The sequence below is a fragment of the Symphodus melops genome (genome assembly GCF_947650265.1).
Source record: "Symphodus melops genome assembly, chromosome: 5".
Taxonomy (NCBI): Eukaryota; Metazoa; Chordata; class Actinopteri; order Labriformes; family Labridae; genus Symphodus; species Symphodus melops.
In genome coordinates, this window is record NC_136695.1 from 13,590,156 (window position 1) to 13,608,583 (window position 18,428).

General features: G+C 41.1%; 3 protein-coding genes across 3 annotated transcripts in view; all 3 read left to right on the forward strand.

Moving 5' to 3' along the window:
* Window positions 1–3,734, forward strand: part of LOC306823911 (exostosin-1a-like) — a 33,315-nt gene extending 29,581 nt beyond the window's left edge. The window contains exon 11 of the mRNA XM_079343842.1: window positions 683–3,734. Coding sequence (XP_079199968.1) covers window positions 683–868 — 186 coding nt within the window. The 3' untranslated portion in view covers window positions 869–3,734. The remainder of the gene's footprint in view (window positions 1–682) is intronic.
* A 5,278-nt stretch (window positions 3,735–9,012) lies between these two features.
* LOC306823540 (double-strand-break repair protein rad21 homolog A-like) lies at window positions 9,013–15,856 on the forward strand. Its single transcript, XM_079343131.1, has 14 exons — window positions 9,013–9,267; window positions 10,457–10,647; window positions 10,885–11,014; window positions 11,211–11,310; window positions 11,500–11,606; window positions 12,021–12,218; window positions 12,315–12,440; window positions 12,662–12,787; window positions 12,892–13,115; window positions 13,649–13,802; window positions 13,915–14,060; window positions 14,200–14,382; window positions 14,651–14,734; window positions 14,923–15,856. The coding sequence occupies exons 2-14, from the start codon at window positions 10,504–10,506 to the stop codon at window positions 15,112–15,114; spliced, it is 1,914 nt and encodes a 637-aa protein (XP_079199257.1). The 5' UTR covers window positions 9,013–9,267; window positions 10,457–10,503; the 3' UTR covers window positions 15,115–15,856.
* Window positions 15,857–17,747: 1,891 nt separating this feature from the next.
* LOC306823391 (eukaryotic translation initiation factor 3 subunit H) overlaps window positions 17,748–18,428 on the forward strand; it is a 60,130-nt gene continuing 59,449 nt past the window's right edge. The window contains exon 1 of the mRNA XM_079342877.1: window positions 17,748–17,907. Within this exon, the coding sequence (XP_079199003.1) occupies window positions 17,806–17,907 (102 nt within the window). The 5' untranslated portion in view covers window positions 17,748–17,805. The remainder of the gene's footprint in view (window positions 17,908–18,428) is intronic.

Consider the following 18,428-nt stretch of genomic DNA (forward strand, 5'->3'; position numbering starts at 1 on the left):
AACAGGAAGCGTACAAGGGATTCTTTACTGATGGCTGGTTTTGTCTCTCAGGGAGGAATCAACAGTTGGTCTTATTTAGAGTTTTCATCTGAGTCATGTCTACATACTAAAACCCAACGTAAAAGTAACCGTTGGATTACCGATGTTCTTCATTGTGGAGTTGAATTGATGCAGGAGGTCAAATACCAAAATAACGATTTCATAACAAGTCATGTTTATGTGTGGGAAAATAAACGTGCACACATCGTCACTTGATTTCAAATATTGGTTAAACTCATGGACAAAGTGTCCGATCTGTCTGAGCACCTTCATTTGTATCTCGAACAACCAACAAGGGCTGCCTCGCAAGTAACTTGCAATTATAGCGACTAACAAATCCCTGCTGTTGATGTCACAGCCCACATCCTTGTTTATTGTCTTCACACAGAGGCTCAGTATTGAATAGACATGGTTGTGTTAACCTGATATCTGTAGAGGCCAATGACTGTTAGATACTTCATACCATTTAAACCTTAATAGTGTTAGCCATTTATACATTTGAACAGCAATTAGTTTTCTCGCAATATGGCATTCAATAAATAAATCAACTTGGGAGTAATTGCAACCGGCTCTGAAAGGTCAGTCATTACAGATGACAGCATTATTCATTTGTCTCCCTCTCTCTCTCCCTCTCCCTCCACAGAGCTCCCGGGCATCTCGCTGGGCCGACCCAGACCATTTTGCCCAGCGTCAGACCTGCATGAACAAGTTTGCCAGCTGGTTTGGCACCATGCCGCTGGTCCACTCTCAGATGAGGCTGGACCCAGTGCTGTTCAAAGACCAGGTGTCTATTCTGCGGAAGAAATACAGGGACATCGAGAGGCTATAACCTTCCAGAGCCCCCGCCCTTAAAAAAAAAAACACTTGACACAACAAAGTCAGAGTGAAGGGGGGGGGGACATTTAAAGAAACATGGAACTTTTCCAGGATATCTTGGGACGGATCAGTGGAGAAGCAAATGGGAAACATTAACTGCTCTCCTCTGCTGTGTCGTCCTTTATTTCTCCTGTCTACTCTTTCTCTTTTGTGTTTTGGGGGAACAGATAAGCACACGGGTCCAGCTCTATACACTGAGTCTACCACCAACTGAAGGCCACCTCCACTTTGAACTGAATTAGTCAAAGTCATGGAGTTGGAAATCCCAGCTTGCTGCTTCAGTGTCCCCAAACTGGTTCAAAAGACTTTTTCTGCTCTGTAAAGTCTGCACAGGTTCCACAAACCTTTTTGCTGACAGCATATTATTATTGATAATACTGACTATGAAGAGGATAACACTATTTTGGAATGTGTCCAGCTATTTTTTCTATACGGTGAACAAATGGCCAGCATTTCTCTCTGTGTATTGTCTTAACTAGCAGGGTGGTCGAGGAGAGAAATGACAGAACTGAGACGTTACGATCGTTGATGTGATATTCACAGTGCCTCAAGTTTATCTAATGGCGTTGGGAACTGGGATTTGGTGCAGAACGAGCACCTTGATCTTGCTGCTTTGTTTTTTTTGTTTTTTTGTTTTTTTTTTTGGATAATTTGTGATTTTCTTTACCGTCGATGGAATAACAGGTCTTGTAGTGAATTCTTCAGGTCAGCATTCCTCCCTGAAATGTAATGAAATTTCTTTTTCACTTCAACAAGGTAAATCGTCGTTTTGTGCCATCTCAAAGAATTCCTGATAAAACCACAACAGTCTTACGCAACTAGCTTGATTATTAGTTTAGTTTGTGGGAAAATAATTGCAAAAGCCTTTTTATTTCAGCAAACAAAAAAATTCTTTTCTGTTTATTTCCTTCATAAAGGCTTATTTAAAGAGCTGGAATCGGTACTTGAACAAGTGCTGGCCTGAAGAACAGTAGCTCAGAAGAATTGCCTCTGTTAGTGGGGCTGAACCTGCCAATTCAAACACAAACCACTGTGAAATCTAGGAAATACATCTTTTGAGGGTTTGCTAGCAAGAGATACTACATATGATTATTGCCTCCAATTCCATAGATTCAATTAGACCAAAAACTGACAAGTACTTGACATGAGCTAACACTTTCCTTCAGGAGCATCAGACGGTGCTTGTTGGCGTCAAAGACGGTATCTTTTTTTAATTGGCTGTTTAACCCAGATAGACAAGAATCCACATCGAGCATTAGTAACGCTGTCAGAAAGCACAGGGAAGACATTTGATCCTAATGGGAGACATGCTTCAACATGTACAGGAAGGACATTTGTGTTCAGTCTTAAACACAAATTGAGTGCAATTAGACGGCTTTTTTAAATATCAGTAAACCAGCTTGTGTCTCTCATCATCACAGATGAATGGGATTAGTTTGTGATTGCACCACATTGAAAATCAAAAAACGATGTCTCACCAGGATTTCAGTATGTTTCACAATTCAGCTTGGCACACGCAGCCAGGTTTGTCAGCTTCTGATCTACTACCAGGCTGTGCTTGGATGCCAAGTGTGAGTGGAACGTGACATCGGGTTTGTTGCAGATGGATGAAAAAAGGATTTTGGTTCCATCACTTCTATGACCACTCACCCTTCACTTCATTTACACTCGATTCGTCATATCAGGTTACCTGACACATCATTAAAAATATTGACTGCGTGCACTTGTCTTTAAAATCGCTGTGCATTATCAGTGTAAAGTTTATTGATGCATGACGATGACGATCCCTGTGAAGCCTTTCAACATGACTATAGAACTCTAATCACAGCTGCCCCGACGCCTCCTCTGTTTGCTTCACTTTCCTTTCAGAAGATAAAAAACTTTTTTTAACTGTTCTGTACCCGTCAGCCCAACTTGTGCCAATGGATCATATGCTTTTATTTTGTATAATCATATGAGGAATGCCATGCATTCCCATATTGACATTGTTCATTAAAATGATTTCCTAATGCGTTAAGAAAGTGAAATGTGTGAGAAAGACGAGAGGAAAGGGCGGAGAGAGAGAACAGTCCTAGCAGAGATGTGTGATATTTGTCAATTCTGAGGATGTGCTATCAGCTCAACGGATAATAAACAGCCCTAGAATTATAAAACGCAATGTGATCAAGACAACTGAATATGGTTGTAAACAGAAACACATTTCAGAAAGAACGTTGGTGCAATATTTGAGATGACATTTTTTTCTTTTTTTTCCCCTTCCTCTTCTTGTTTTTGTTTCAGAGGGCAGGGGGTTATGTATTGATGTGCCTTCAGAAGAAATGTTTCCCCTCATCTGCCTTGTGCAAGAAAAAGGTCCTTGTGTTTCATTTCAATGTGGATTGTTTTTTTTTGTTTTTTGTTTTTTGTTTTTTTTTTCTGTATCAATATTCAGTAAAGCATATTGGCTCCCTATATGATGCAGTGTTATACTGGTATCGTACTCTTGACTTATCTCCACACATCTCATATTGATATTCCTGCCTCTTCTGTTGTAGGAACTCTTGCCTTGTATTGCTATACTTGGGAGGTTTTCTTATTGGTTGTCTCAAATATAGAAATACATGTAAGACACAAATACACTTTAGTTCTCTCCCATTCAAATATTCATCAGACAGGATTGTGTCACAAATCTATCCCTGCTCCCTTCACTCTCTTCTGTAATCACAGACCTAATTTTATAGAGATTTAAAATGGAAAGATAGAGGAAAAATCACTTTTTTTTTTTTGTAAAAGAATTTTATAAAAACAAAAAAAAAAACGATCAATAAAATGTTTGATATGCATCTGTGGTTTTGTGATAATTGTATGTCTAATTTTTCTTTAGATTCTTTTGGGGCTTTTGCCTTTACTTAGTACTGCTTCAGATTGACTGGAGATTGGGGGAGGGGTATGACATCATGGATCAGACAGCATCAGGAATGAGAGTGAAACCTGCAAACACTACATGGGCAGTTAACCAGTAACTGGGCTAAACCAGTGACCCTAATGTGTCCTTTAAGGTATAAAAGGTGTAATCATAGCAAAATGTGCTGTTTACATCTTTCTTCAAATAGAATAAAATCAAACTTAATTACAACCATTACATACTTGAAGAATACAGTACTATTTAAAAGATACATGTACAGATTCTTAATCTGTTATCTTTGCCTCATTGCCCCTCTTCCTCTCTGACCTGTTAGCTTCCCATTTTCAGGCTTCCAAAATATATTCTTGCATTTTGGGTTTTTTTGCACGGAGCCCACTGAGGGTGAGCCAAAGAAAACAATATCTTTAGCTTTCTCCTCGTGTGTGTATGCATGCATGCATGAGTGCGAGCGTGCAAACCTCATCGGATGCCAAGAAACTGCTGTGTTTACATAAATCTGTGTCAGGATGATTGGTTTAGACACGCTGCATAAATAACGGCATCTATCCAGGATGATCCCATGGTGCATGAGAGCTGCCAACTCAGCTGGAGCAACAGCTTCAGGACAGATCGCTACCCCAAAGACACACTAATAAACACACACACACACACACACACACACACACACAAAACTAGGCTAAACTGACAGCAAAAAGATGGGTTGTCAAAGCTGGACCCATGATCAATGATCCGGTGTGGAACCCAAAGGAAGGACAGTGATGCAAAGACCAAATCAACAAAGTGGACGTAAAGGTCTAGATGTATCGAGGCTTCGCTGCATGGTATAAGTGGAAAAGTTTTTTTGATTACCAAAGAGTGAAACTTTACTGCACTGGGGGTTCAAACGCCAAAAGGCTGTTTGCATGATAGAATGGTATGCTAATCAGTCCTTGTCTCTTAATCCAACTGACGAGATATGAATCTGTGCAGCCTGGCAAGGGATCTCAGCATGCATGGAGTCAGTACTCTTATTTTCTCTTTGATTAATATCAGTGACTTGAGGCTAAATGTGAAAAATTGTCTTTCAAGTTTAAATAAGATATGTTCACAGTTTCATTAAAAAAAACATACTCCAAAATATGAAAGACAAATGTGTCAGTTTTACTTGACAACTGATTTCTTTAAATTTTTAGTCCCGAAGCTTTTGTATGTGGGAAGTAGTCGTATAATTTTAGAACCTGTCCATTGGAGTTGATATTTTGAGTAATAAATAACTTGTTGCTATTTGCGTAAAAAAAACGGTACAGAAGGGATAAAGTGACTCAGAGGTTATGATGATGACAAGACGTTATCCTGTACAGCCTTAAAATAATAAAAGATACTCTGACAGGTAACAACAAAACAGAACTCACAATACTAGCTCAGAGCCATAGAGAAGTACCATATTATGAGTCAGATGACACCCAAAAGCACCCTATCACAAAAAATATAAAGTTGGGTAATACCAGCAAACAGTTCAAGAAAACTGTTTGCAACTGAACACCACACAGCACCTCAAAGAAAAGCTGTTGGCTTCAATCATAGAAGAACGGGCTCCATACAGTGACATCAGTGAATGCATTCGCCACATTGTGCTACTATCAGTCCGTAACAATTCATGTTACAGGATTCAAGGAATCTTTTGCTTCAATCAGTTTTTGCCTCCTTTAAGGCTGCAGCTATACTCTTAGCAAGTGCATGTCCTCTGAATGTGTTTGTATGTAGGGGAGACAGGGGTATATTGAGGCAAAGGGTAAGTTCAGCCACTCCTTGTTGCTAGGAAACAGTAAAAAATGTTGATCATGTGACCAAATATTTAGGAGCATGGCATCGTGAAGTCTGTGACGATAAGAACCTCGTGTAAAGTGGTTAAATATTTATATCCAAAAAAAAAAAAAAGTTCACTCTTGAAAGTGAATTTAGTCTATCATAAGTTTCATGAGAATTGTGTTTAGGCCAAAATAGATCATTTTAAATTGGTTTCATACATCAATTGTGGTATCTATGACCGACAATATGAGGTCAAAAACCTAGCGTTAAAGTGAACCATTTTAGCTGTGGGGACGAATAAAGTTCAAATGATGACTCTGGGGTAAGTTAAGTCGGTAGGCCAAGAAATGACAGCTACATCGGCTTGCTGGAGAAGATTGAAGGCAATGAACTCGAGTGTAGGTTCTCGAGAAGAGGCAAAGAACGCTATGGTAAACCCACCTTTACTTTCAAAGAGAAAAATAAAGGATTCTTCCTAAAATGTGATGTAATCCCAAAACTCCCCAAACCATACAGAGTTGGTGGCACAGCAAGGAGGTCCCAGCAGTTTGTGTTCCCCTGCTACCTCGACAGGTGGAGTATGGATGGATCGAGGGAGGGATGGTGATATGTGGAATGATTACTCGTCCATAACTGACCTTACTGTTAGCAAGGACATCAGGGAACTAGGATTCTGGACCAAGGATTCAGTTCTAGTTTTCTTCCCAAAAACACAGCTGTTAATGTTCTCGTCCCCGGCGCACTTTACGGCATTGCCATGAAAATGTATTTTTCACAAAACAGCAGTGTAGCAGTAATATGCAACAATAATAAAAAGTGATGGTTATTTAGGGAGAGAGAAGGTGAGGGTGGGGTGAAGGTGGGGAGAAGGGACATGAGACCACTTTTTGTTACGTGCTATATTATCTCAACAGTTATGTTTACACTCAGTGTGTTTGTTTGAAGGGATGCACAACATCCTTAAATATATGTGGATATATTAGTTAGTGACAAAACTATGATGCCCTGATGAAGTGATTCTAACTCTGAAAAAAGGGCTCATCTTACCCCAGTGTTCCCTACATGTTACAATGCTTCTGGAAGTCCAAAGCATGAGATGTTTTCTTTCATACAGCTGTGCTGATAATAATGTACTTATGTTTAGGTATGGAGAGTTGAACAGATGCTCAGGCTTTGTGACTCACACCATGCACGTCAGGAAAGTAGGGAGAGGCGGGTTTCTCTGATGCTGTTTACATGCATAACAATCACATGATATCAGCAGAAAGCAATCAGCTATCTGGTTAAAATGATCTTCAACAGATGGCAGCCCAAAACTGTGTCACCATCCAGACAGTGCTGTGCAGCACTCTGTTATGAGTCATATACCCATTACTGTGCTGAACGAGACATTAGATAAATTGCTTAATTTAATATTTCCATTAATTGGAGATGCAACGTATCCAAATTCTAATTGGACATTATTCTGAATGTATTGTTTTCTCGATAAGCTTTCATTCATGAAACCATTTGAGGTAATTGGCCATGGATCAATAATTTATTAATCTCACATTGAGCTGTTTATGCAATGATGCAACATGATTTGATGATGTGATTCTGGAGCATTTAAATATATTAAGTAAATTGCTCTCTTGATAACAGTTAATCATTTCATTGTAAAGCATTATCATGCAGCTCAAGTGCTTTGTGACTTGATCGTGTTTTCATTCCCTTTTGTCACTGCAGCTATTCAGGTTAGTGCAGAAATTCACTAAATGTAACTTTAAAATATCTGATAATCATTTCTCAAATCAAACTGATATTAGGAAACAGATGAAAAATATATCTAATTATGTAATGTGAGTAATGCAGCCTCGCTCAGTTTTCTGTCAGGCATCCTCATATGAAGCCCTATTATTCATAAACATGCTGCACTGGCAGCTTTTCTGCTGCAACAGATTCTGTGGCCTATGAGACACATCGGCTTTACCACATACCAGTTTTGTTATTTGAGTGAAGATCAGTCAGTCCGTGACGCATGCTTCTCCTGATCTCTGTAGTAAAATACTGTTGTTGTATGCATTGATGTCCAGTTCCCATTTAAGAAAGAACTAAACTGAAGGACTAGACTGAACTGCACGGATTCTGATTTTTGTAAACAATGCGTAGCCTACCTGTTTTGTCTCTACATTCTTCTTGTAGATATAACTGAAGGTAAAATTGTACTTGAAAATTAAGGTACTCTGTTCCATTACACTAGGCCATGACTTAAATGATGAAACCTATTGAAATAGGTTCACTTGTCCATCATCCAAGCCGAAGTCACCGAGGTGGTTGCCATGCTCCTCCGTGGCAAGGCACCATGAAGGGGTGGAGGAAATTTGCCCTGGGCATCTTGAGTCTCTAGATGTGCAGGGACTGTCATGGTTGACACGTCTCTGTAACATTGCGTGGAGGTCGGGGACAGTACCTCTGGACAAGCAGACTGGGCTGGCGGTCCCTCTTTTCAAGAAGTGGGATCTGAGGGTGTGTTCTTACGGTCTCCCTGGGAAAGTCTATTCCAGGACAGTGTCCTGGCCGCGGAACACTGGACCAGCTCTACACTGGACCAGCTCTACACTCTCCACCGGGTGCTCAAGGGTTCATGGAAGTTTGCCCAACCACTTGACATGTGCTTTGTGGATTTAGAGAAGGCGTTTGACCGTGTGCCCCGTGGCTTCCTGTGGGGGTGCTCTGGGAGTATGGGGTCCAGGGCCCTTTGCTAAGGGCGGTCCAGTCCCTTTATGACCGGAGCAGGAGTCTGGTTCGCATTGCCGGCAGTAAGTCATACCTTTTTCCAGTGCGTGTTGGCCTCTGGACGGGAACCTTTGTTCCTAGTTCTGTTTATAATTTTTATGGACAGAAATTCTATGTGCAGCCAGGGGCCGGAGGGGTCTGGTTTGGGGACCACGGGGTCTCGTCTCTGCTTTTTGCAGCTGATGTGGTCCTGTTGGCTCCATCGAACCTGGACCTCCAGCGCGCACTGGGGCGGTTAGCAGTGTGAGGCAGCTGGGATGAGGATCAGCACCTCCAAATCTGAGGCCATGGTTCTCGTCCTCTCTGGGTCGGTGGGGAGTCCTTGCCCCAGGTGGATGAGTTTAAGTATTTTGGGATCTTGTTCACTAGTGGGGGGAGGATGGACACTTAACACAGCAACAACTTAATAGTGATAATTGTTGATTCTTTGTATGTTGCAGACTCAATCTAAATTGTCTTAATTACTTATGTCAAGCGCCTGCCCCTTTTGGTGACTTTGGTGAAAATATTATAATTTGTGGCCACGAAATAATAATTTGTGGTCCTGAATAACTAATTTGGGGTCACAAATTATTATTTCGTGTCCACACATTTAGACGGGCTCCGTACACTGCTACTGTAAATGCCACAGCGCCTCTATCTTCTCCTGCTGGGCGCTGCCTCTGCTTGGTGTCCTCCTCCTCCTACCCCTCCTCCTCCTCCTCTGCAGACTCCTCCTCCGCCATTTTTGACTGTAAACATCCTGCCGATTTTAAAAGGACAGCGGTGAGCGGGAGGAAGGCGACTGGCGCCATCTTGGCAGTTTTAATGAGTACAACAGGGGAGCATTCACTGGGAGATATAACATAATCATTTGAAATTTCAGTCTAAGAGGGGAACCGTCGGTAAGTGTGTTTGCATATTTAATATTAGTGCGCAGTTTAGTGCACTACGTGAGACTAAATGAGCATGCAGGTCTGTGTTTATTATCTGCGGCCTGTATCGTAGCAGGAGCCTTTAGCCACCAGCTAACTACACAGGAGAGGAAAAAAGTATGAGCAGGATTTGATTGGCGCCTCGTTACTCTGTGAATTACTTCCTTCTCATATCTGAATAATGTGTTCGTTTTCAAGACTAGAGACGTTTTATTTTTTTTCCCATCAGACTGGTATCATCTTTTCCCCAGGCTGTTATTTACACTGTAGATGAATTCAGAGCTTCTTTTTGGAGCTAGCTGGCGGCTAACGTAAAACTAGTTCGTCCCACTTGATGGCGCCGACTATTTACTGGCGTGGACCAGCCCCTTGGCGCTTTTACCACATTGTCATGTATTCGGTGCATACACAACCTCTCAAATTTGTCCTTGATCTTTTCTGTGCAATAATGCATTGTTAAATTGAATGATTCATGAAGGTAAGGTGAGGTGTCGGAACAGCGTGCATTTTTAGTGTTTGCCTCCTAACCGGGAATCAAGCGGCGCTTTAGTCACTTTATCCAGATAAAACACATTTATTGTTTCGTATGTCTCAATTTGTGTTTTATTAACAGCGATAACTTCATCGGTTACAGTATAGATTGAATTCGACACAGCGTAAAAACAAAAGAAGTGCGTCATGAACCTGATCGATTTTGTCTCTGAAATGAATCGGATTGAAAAGTGTCTTTATCTTTCTCTGGTGATGATGTTCTGTTGGTCTTTAAAATAAGAGTTAATGGAGCTAAAAGCAGTCCCAGTTCTTCAGAGGATTACTGGGACATATCTTTGTCGTGTAGGTATCAAGGGATGAAAGAATCAACATTGTACTTGCACTCTTAAAAACTTGCATGCTGCTCATTGCTTCACCAGCAGTCTGAATATTTGTTTCAGATGGCCAAATATTCATCAATGCATCAGTAAATAGTTCATTTCTTTCATTATGAACTTGAAGAGATATTGACGATTCTGTTACTGAAGCTGACCGAAAATACTGTTGTGTAATTGATCAGTCTTTACTGCTTTGCTCTCATGTATTTAGATATTTTCTCATGTCTACTTTAAAAGAAAAAATGTATATAGATTTTCTTGTACCTATAATAATGAATTGGATTTTCCAGGTAAACCATTCAGCAGTGTGAGTGTGTGAGCCAGAGGAACCAGGGCCATGTTCTACGCCCACTTTGTCCTCAGCAAGCGTGGGCCGCTGGCCAAGATCTGGCTAGCGGCCCATTGGGACAAGAAGCTGACCAAGGCCCACGTGTTTGAATGCAACTTGGAGAGCAGTGTGGAGAGCATCATCTCACCCAAGGTAATGTGGAACATTGTGCATATTGCTCCTTGAGCGTGCTCAGATTCTGAGCTCCTGGCTCTGTCGTTACTGCTAACTGATCAAAATCAATGGAATTCAAAGTGTTTCTCTACGGGAGAAGAAATGCATCGACTAGAAACGGATAAAAGCAGAACTGAGGCTGTTTGATTGGTTTAAAAGGGCAATTTGTTGTATCTGTATAAAATATGTTGTATTTATGTTTCCCTGGTCTTTTAGGTGAAGATGGCGCTGCGTACGTCTGGCCACTTGCTCCTTGGGGTGGTGAGAATCTACCACAGGAAGGCAAAGTATCTGCTTGCTGACTGCAATGAAGCTTTTATCAAGATCAAAATGGCTTTTAGGCCGGGTAAGGACAAAAGGAAAAAAATCCCAGCTCTGCTATTTCTTCTCTAATTTTACACTCATGAAATGAGTTGTCTATTTTTCTTGATAAACAATGTCAGTGCAGAGATAATAGTTTTTTGTTTGTTTTTTTCTCTCTGTGAGAGACGTGATGTCATCAATGACGTTCTGTAACAACACCTGTTTGTTTCTGTATTCAGGTGTGGTGGATCTTCCTGAGGAAAACAGAGAGGCAGCCTACAATGCCATCACCTTACCCGAAGAGTTCCACGACTTTGACCAGCCGCTTCCTGACCTGGAGTAAGTGTCTCTGCGCTCCGCTCTCGTCTAATTTATCTTTTCCTCATTTCAAATGAAGGGAAAGACTGATCGAGGTCTTCACAGCGTGAACTTTTTATTTTACCTGCCGTCTGCACGGGTCGGTTTGTGTCACTGAAGAATCAGCGGTTGGGTCCATCTCTAATGTCTTTGTGTGTGTTTACTCAACAGTGATATAGATGTGGCACAGCAATTCACGCTGAACCAGAGCAGAGTGGAAGAGATCACCATGAGGGAAGATGTTGGCAACCTCAGCCTCCTGCAGGATAATGACTTTGGTAGGACACTAGATTAGCTTGAACCCTTCATAACGCCATTTCCATCCATACTGTCTGGTTGGATTCATTATGAGTGTTTCTTAGGCCGGGCAGACGTACATTTTAAAGGGTGTTGAGTTAAGATGCATCATCATGTTTTATTTCAATAACAGATTTAGAAATGTTATAACCTGATATCTGTTTGTATGAATAATAACAGCATGTTGTAGTCGTGTCTCTTCCCTCAGTGCTCTTCTTTTGATTGGGGCACAAATATATTGCGCTTAATTGAAATCCTTGATAACGTGTTGAATGATATACTTTATTATTTGTTACTTTTTTCATCTATATTTAAATTTTTATTTTGCTTGTAAAGCACTTGGTTTCTTGTTTTTCTAAAGTGCTCATCGTGGTTCTAATCGTTTTAACTTTCAGCTGACTTTGGCATGGACGATCGGGAGATGATGCGCGACGCCAGCACGTTTGAGGAGGATATCATGCAAGGTGCCACAGCCACAAACCTGCTGCTAGAACCTGAGCCTGGTCCCGCCAATCTCCCCGACAAGTCCACCCACATGGAATACGATGACTTTGGAGATGCCTCCCTGGGGAACAGTGATGGGGGGATGCTGGGTTTGTAGTTTTGAGACTATGAATGATCTCGCTTTTAAAACGGGCCTTCAAGTTTCCTCTGATCTTTTGAGTTCATCTTGTTTTCCTCTTTCTCAGTTGATAAGCTACTGAGTTCTGAGGACGGAGGCGGTATTTTTGACGACCCTCCAGCCATCACAGAAAGTGTCATGATGCCTCCGGACCACGGGGATGACGAAGACGACTTTGACGCTCTCCAGTCACGTAAGCACAGCACTGATTTCCTGCTTCTTTGTTTTTGCAAAATGTTAAAACGGGAAATAATTTGTTTAGAATTCTGTCTCTATTAAACTTTCTGCTAAATGAATATGGAAGTAACTTTGTGTGGAGAACCGTCTTTAATGCTTGTTGGTAAATTGACTGTCAGATAAGTCCAGTGAAGTGTGTATTGTAATCTGTGTGTGTGTGTGTGTGTGTGTGTGTAGCGGGTCCAGACAGCCCAGACTCTGGTCCAGTGGAGCCACTGCCAGCCATGGCTGACCAGACGGAACAGACCACTCTAGTGCACAACGAGGAGGAGGCCTTTGCCCTGGAGCCCATCGACATCACGGGTAAGAAGCTCCTTCACCGTCTGTGGCTTTGCTGAAAAAAAGTCACATTTCCAGCTTACCATGAAGTGTTGATGTATTATTTCCCCCCCCCCCTCCATCTCTAGTGAAAGAGACCAAGGCCAAGCGTAAGAGGAAGCTGATTGTGGACAGCGTGAAGGAGCTGGACAGTAAGACCATCAGGGCTCAGCTCTCTGACTACTCGGACATTGTCACCACTCTGGACCTCGCTCCTCCCACCAAGAAGCTGATGATGTGGAAGGAGACCGGAGGAGTGGAGAAGCTTTTCTCTCTGCCCGCCCAGCCTCTCTGGAACGCCAGGCTGCTCAAGGTAACAAAGTTTGTTTAAAAAAAAAAAAAAAAAGATGCGACTATTTGTGGATAAACACAAACTTGTAGCTATTTGAGGACATGATAAAACTGTCAGCTGTCAGCCTGAAATCAATTCAACAATAACACCACTTGAGAATCTGTAATGAACAAGCCACACCGGAGTTGTAACTCAAAGCAGGTCAGACTGTGACTCTGTTAAATGGTGGAGGAGAGAGTCAGTTTATAGTTTTGCTTCATCCATTGACATTCTGCTCAGGTTGTGGGATTTCAAATGAGAACAAAGAAAGAACACGAGGGAATGATTGGTTTTCTTTTTCTCCTATCCTTCACACCCACGCCTTTCACCCCTCCAGAATACTGAATTGAAAACGTGTTGGTGCATAATTTAGCAGGTCTATTTTTCTTTTGTCAAGCATCAATCCTTCCTAACAGCCTCTGCATTTTTATTCTGACTTTGCATAAAGTTTGTACTTTTCCATGAAATAAAACTTCCCCTTTAAAGTTTAACCGTTTCACCCCCTCCGATGTCAGATGTTCACGCGCTGCCTGACGCCTCTGGTGCCGGACGAGCTGAGGAAGAGGAGAAAGGGCGGCGAAGCGGACAGTCTCGACGAGTTCCTCAAAGAGCTGGAGAACCCAGAGGTGCCAAGAGAGGACGTCATGAGCCAGCACAGAGATGTCATTGGTAAGTCATGTTGGAAGACACGAGAAGAGGTCAACACGTGTCGTGATCATTGTTCACTTCTCAACATCGTTTGATTTTTAATTTCCTCCCAAACACTCCATGTGTCCCTCAGACCAGACTATCATGGAGGAGCCGAGCATGCTCGCCGCCTCTGCAATGGAGGGCAGCAGGACCACCCTGGACGAGACAGTCATGCCTCCTCCTTCCACCCCCCGTGGCGTCAAACGCAAAGCCCTTGACAAAGAAGGCACCCTTCCTGTGAGCACATGCCAATTTTTATTTTATTTTTTATTTTAAGAAATGACCTTGGAGAAAGCTCTGAAGTTGCATAAAATATATCTGAAACAATGTGTTCAGTTGAGTGCACAGATTCCTCATGGGTGTTTCCTCCTTTCAGATGGCTCCCCTGGAGCAGCAGCAGCAGGTGGCTGAGCGCTCAGTCCTGTCACAGAGGTTAGACATGCCTCAGGTGGATCTGCCCCCTGAAGAGACCAGCATCAATCTCACCCAGCTCGTCCCCGAGCTTGACCTGCTCGAGGAAAAAGACAAAGACAAGAAGGATGATAGCGATGAAGAAGAGGTAAACGCTTTGGAACACGTTCTTCTCGTGGTGACAGGGGAAGTTGTATTTGTTTGTAGGAGGGTAAGAATTACAGTTTGTCAAAAATGCAGATACTACTAATGAAAAGATGTCTACCAATCAGGTGATCCCGCAGCATAAAGCAAAATAAGCAAACGTGGTCCTCCTCAGTTGAGCAGTTTAAAGGACACTGTCTTTGGAAGGTGTATCAAATGCATGTTGAATCCTGTGAGAGATGATGCTGATGGGAAGTGTCTGTTTTCCTCAGGAAGAGGAAGAACAGGCAGGAGACCAGGATCAGGAGGAGAAGAGATGGAACAAGAGAACCCAGCAGATGCTGCACGGTCTCCAGGTAAGAAAAGCTGTTGTTTGTAAAAGTAAGCTTAAAGCAGTTTACCAAAGTAAAGTTAAATCAGTTTAACAAAGTAAAGTTAAATGGCCCCTGTAGTTGTGTAGGATTAAATCCAGACAGAGGAAGATGATCATTTTATGTTTTCTTGGGATATCTGAAACTTACATGTTGTGCTACCATCCCCATAGCGCGTCATGGCTAAGACTGGCGCAGACTCAATCAGCCTGCTTGAATTATGCCGGAACAACAACAAGAAGCAGGCAGCCGCCAAGTTCTACAGTTTCCTGGTCCTCAAGAAGCAGCAAGCCATCGAGGTCACCCAGACTGAGCCCTACAGCGACATCATCGCCACCGCTGGACCAAGATTCCACCTTATTTAGACATTGGAAGAAAAGACAAACACTCTGCTTGCAACAGAAATACTTTTTTAATTACTCAACTTTTTTTTGCCTTTTACTTTGTTTTCCTGTCGGCCCGTTTTTGTTTTTTCTGGGGAAGGGGTAGGGGGGTTTGGGTTTTGAAGCTTTTAAAAGGATTTTACTGTACTACAGATGGAATCATGCAGTATTCATTTGGTTCAAAAGGAAAGGAAGAATGTTTAACAATTATATTTATAAAGCAACCTTTTTCAGTCACGGATTTGTAAGCTTTGCTTTATTATGTCTTGTAAGTTAAATTTCCATTGTCTGCTCATTCCTTAAGATTTGTACCATCCCCACTCACACCTGAGATTTTAGTCAAAGCGCCCTGTATTTACACACCAAACTCTGTTCTTCATGTTCTGGAAGGTACTGTTTTTTTTATTGCTCTGGAGTGTAACCTCTCCCACCCTCTCCCTGTTGCACTTGTTATCTCATGATAAAATCCTTAATCTGTCAACAAATTGGTAATCCTTATCCTGGCATTGAATATCATGATTCAGATGTATAATTCAGGCAGTTTATCAGTTCTTTCATGTCTGATGTTTTTGTACCTTTTTACGTTCATGCTTATTCACCTTTTTGCATTATGTAACTAGGTAATGTACTTGTTACAGTTAAGTTCAGTATCCCACCTTTTTAGTCTTCAGTAACTTCTAGTTGTGATACATCTGTAAAGATTTGAAATAAAGTGTTTTAAGTATTTGGTAATAAGGTTTTTTTTTCTCTCCTTTATTTTGCCTCCTTGAATGATCTGATGAGAGCTGCAATAGAAAAATGGGTTAAATTAAAGAAACACTTAAAACCCTTGACAACAAACCTAGAATTCAGGGCAATCACTTATTCATCACAGAGCTAATTATAACTGCTTTTGAAATGGTGTTGGTCCAAAGTGATCTGATAGAGTAAAAACAGAAGCTTTTTACTGAAAAGGTTTAAACCATGAAATAAACCAAGTTTTTCCCTATTGAAGTGATCAGTCAGGCTTTTAGAGGGGGTCTTTCTACTGAGACTGAACTACCATACTGACAGTAATAGAATCACGTTTGGGTAGAGTTGTGGGTCACTCTTCAGCTCTATTGCTGCGAGACCTGTCAGCTGCCTTTGACAAAGCTAACCCTCAAATCCTCCTATCGAAATTGGCATCTCGGGATCTGCTCTCTTTGCTTGTGTTCTACCTCTCGGAGATCTTTTTGAGTCTTGAAAGGGAGAAGTGTCTGGAGCACAGTTTCTTAGGTGGTAAAGTTAGAGAGTTAAGAGTACCCCCATTTTAAGGAGGCCTTTACTCATTGGCTATGTACTTTGTAGTGCTGAAAATGACAATACCCATCTGAATTTTCACAAGGAGTTCAAAAATGAAATTGGTATTGGCCTAACAAATTTTTTCGAAATCTGAGATGGTGACTTGGGCAGCATCGGACCACTTGGCATGTAATGACCCCTGTTTGTTTGCAGTTATTTTTGTTTCCTCATCTCTAGACCTTTGCTTGGGTTGTATATAAACTCCAATGCTCATGGATAAAATTATCTATTGAATGAATTGTAGAAGTGAGCCTCCATTCTTTCATTGACTACTTGAACAACTAATTTTGTGTTTTGAAAATCATCACTAAAACTTCTTTTACAAAACCCTTCCTGGGTTGATTGTAGGGGAATAAGGAGGCTTAGGCTGGTTGGCATTCATTTATTATCTCAGTGAGGTGTTAAGTGTTGTCAATGCAGATCTACAGTATGTCTTAGAAATCTCATATATGGTTCTTTGTAGATGTATAAATATCACAAGTGTTTCTGGAGTAAATGATCTGAATAATTCCCAGTACATGACTAAAAAACAAACAGATGTTTAATGATGATGAACTGAAATCCACTTAGACAGGCGACACAAACATAGGCTGTCTTTTCTTTTGATTATCAAAAATGCCTACAATGTAATCGAGATTTCTGAAAACATGTCTAGAAATCTAAGGGCACAGGTTCAAATGCAAACCATTAAAACAAGGAAAGACAAACAAATGAAATAATAATAAATAAATAAAACAAATAACTAACTAAAGATGTTTGCTTTTCTTGTAAGTGCCTTATATCATTTAATTCTATTGTATTTTTGTTCCTTTATTCAATTATTGTAAACCTTCTTATTGCTGGTTTTTTTTGTTGTTTTTGTTGTTTTTTTACTTTTTTGCTGTTGTTACTGTTTATATTTATTGTTTTTTTAAACTGCTGTAGGAACCAAATTCCCCCCATTGAGGGATCAATAATGTTTATCCTTAAGTAATATTTTTCGACAATACTGAGAAGCTTCAATGTATTACCATTTATCATAACCTTAATGGCCTTTCAAGGCCTTGGATTTGTGTATTTGGACTTTTCCAAGGAAAGAATATTCATTAAGAGAAAATATTGTTTCTTCATTTTGATACGACCACCTGAAATGTCCCTTAACTTCAATTGTGCTGGCTGGAAAATGTTGGGATAATAATAGGCTGTAAACGTGCCATTCACTTGTTGACTGTTTCGGACCAAATCCAGTGTAACCGTATTTGGCCCAATTCGGACACCAAGCATTTGTTTCTGGTCGAACGCATAAACGGAGGCACCGATCCCGGAAGCGTCCGCCACTGAAAGTTGTCCGACCTTTTCCGCGTGTTTTCGATGGCTTCACGTAAAGAGTCCGGCTCAGGATCTACGTCCGTGATGGCTTCTACCGGCGGCACTTTGGACTCTCCAGTCAAACAGATCCAGATTGAGGGATTGGTAAGTTTCCACTCTGTTCTTTGAAGCTTCTTAATGAATGTCTGTTCAGATAAGAGAGCTTGTGACCAGATGTGGATGCTAACTGCTAGCATTTGTGTGTGAGCATCATCATGGCGGACAGACAACCTGATGAAACACTGTCTCTTTTATTGTCAATCAATGCTCTGTGTACCTTTATTTCTGTACAGTTTACTTCTTATGATCAGATGATAATATTTACTCGATCCTGATGGTTAACTGTTGTTACCTTTTTAAACGTGTTTAATCTAAACGTTACAGAGGCGTTTGATTTCTACACCAGGACGTCCCGCTCGTTTTTTTTTAAGTTTAGGAAGCTCAATATTAAGGGAGCTTCCCTCTGTTACACGTGTTTTTATTTACATCTAAAGAGAAACATAAAGATGTGTCATTTGTAAACAATCCAACTAAACAACAACAGCTGTACTAGTTTAGATGCTAAACCTCTTAACTCCTGCTTAGAGATAACTAAAGAAACTATTATTGTGTGGAAAGGGTTTAAA

Coding starts and splice junctions, on each gene's coding strand:
- LOC306823540 (XM_079343131.1), top strand. CDS start 10,504: ATGTTCTACGCCCACTTTGTCCTCAGCAAGCGTGGGCCGCTGGCCAAG. Junction 10,648..10,884: donor AGAGCATCATCTCACCCAAG/GTAATGTGGAAC, acceptor CTGGTCTTTTAG/GTGAAGATGGCGCTGCGTAC. Junction 11,311..11,499: donor CAGCCGCTTCCTGACCTGGA/GTAAGTGTCTCT, acceptor TTTACTCAACAG/TGATATAGATGTGGCACAGC.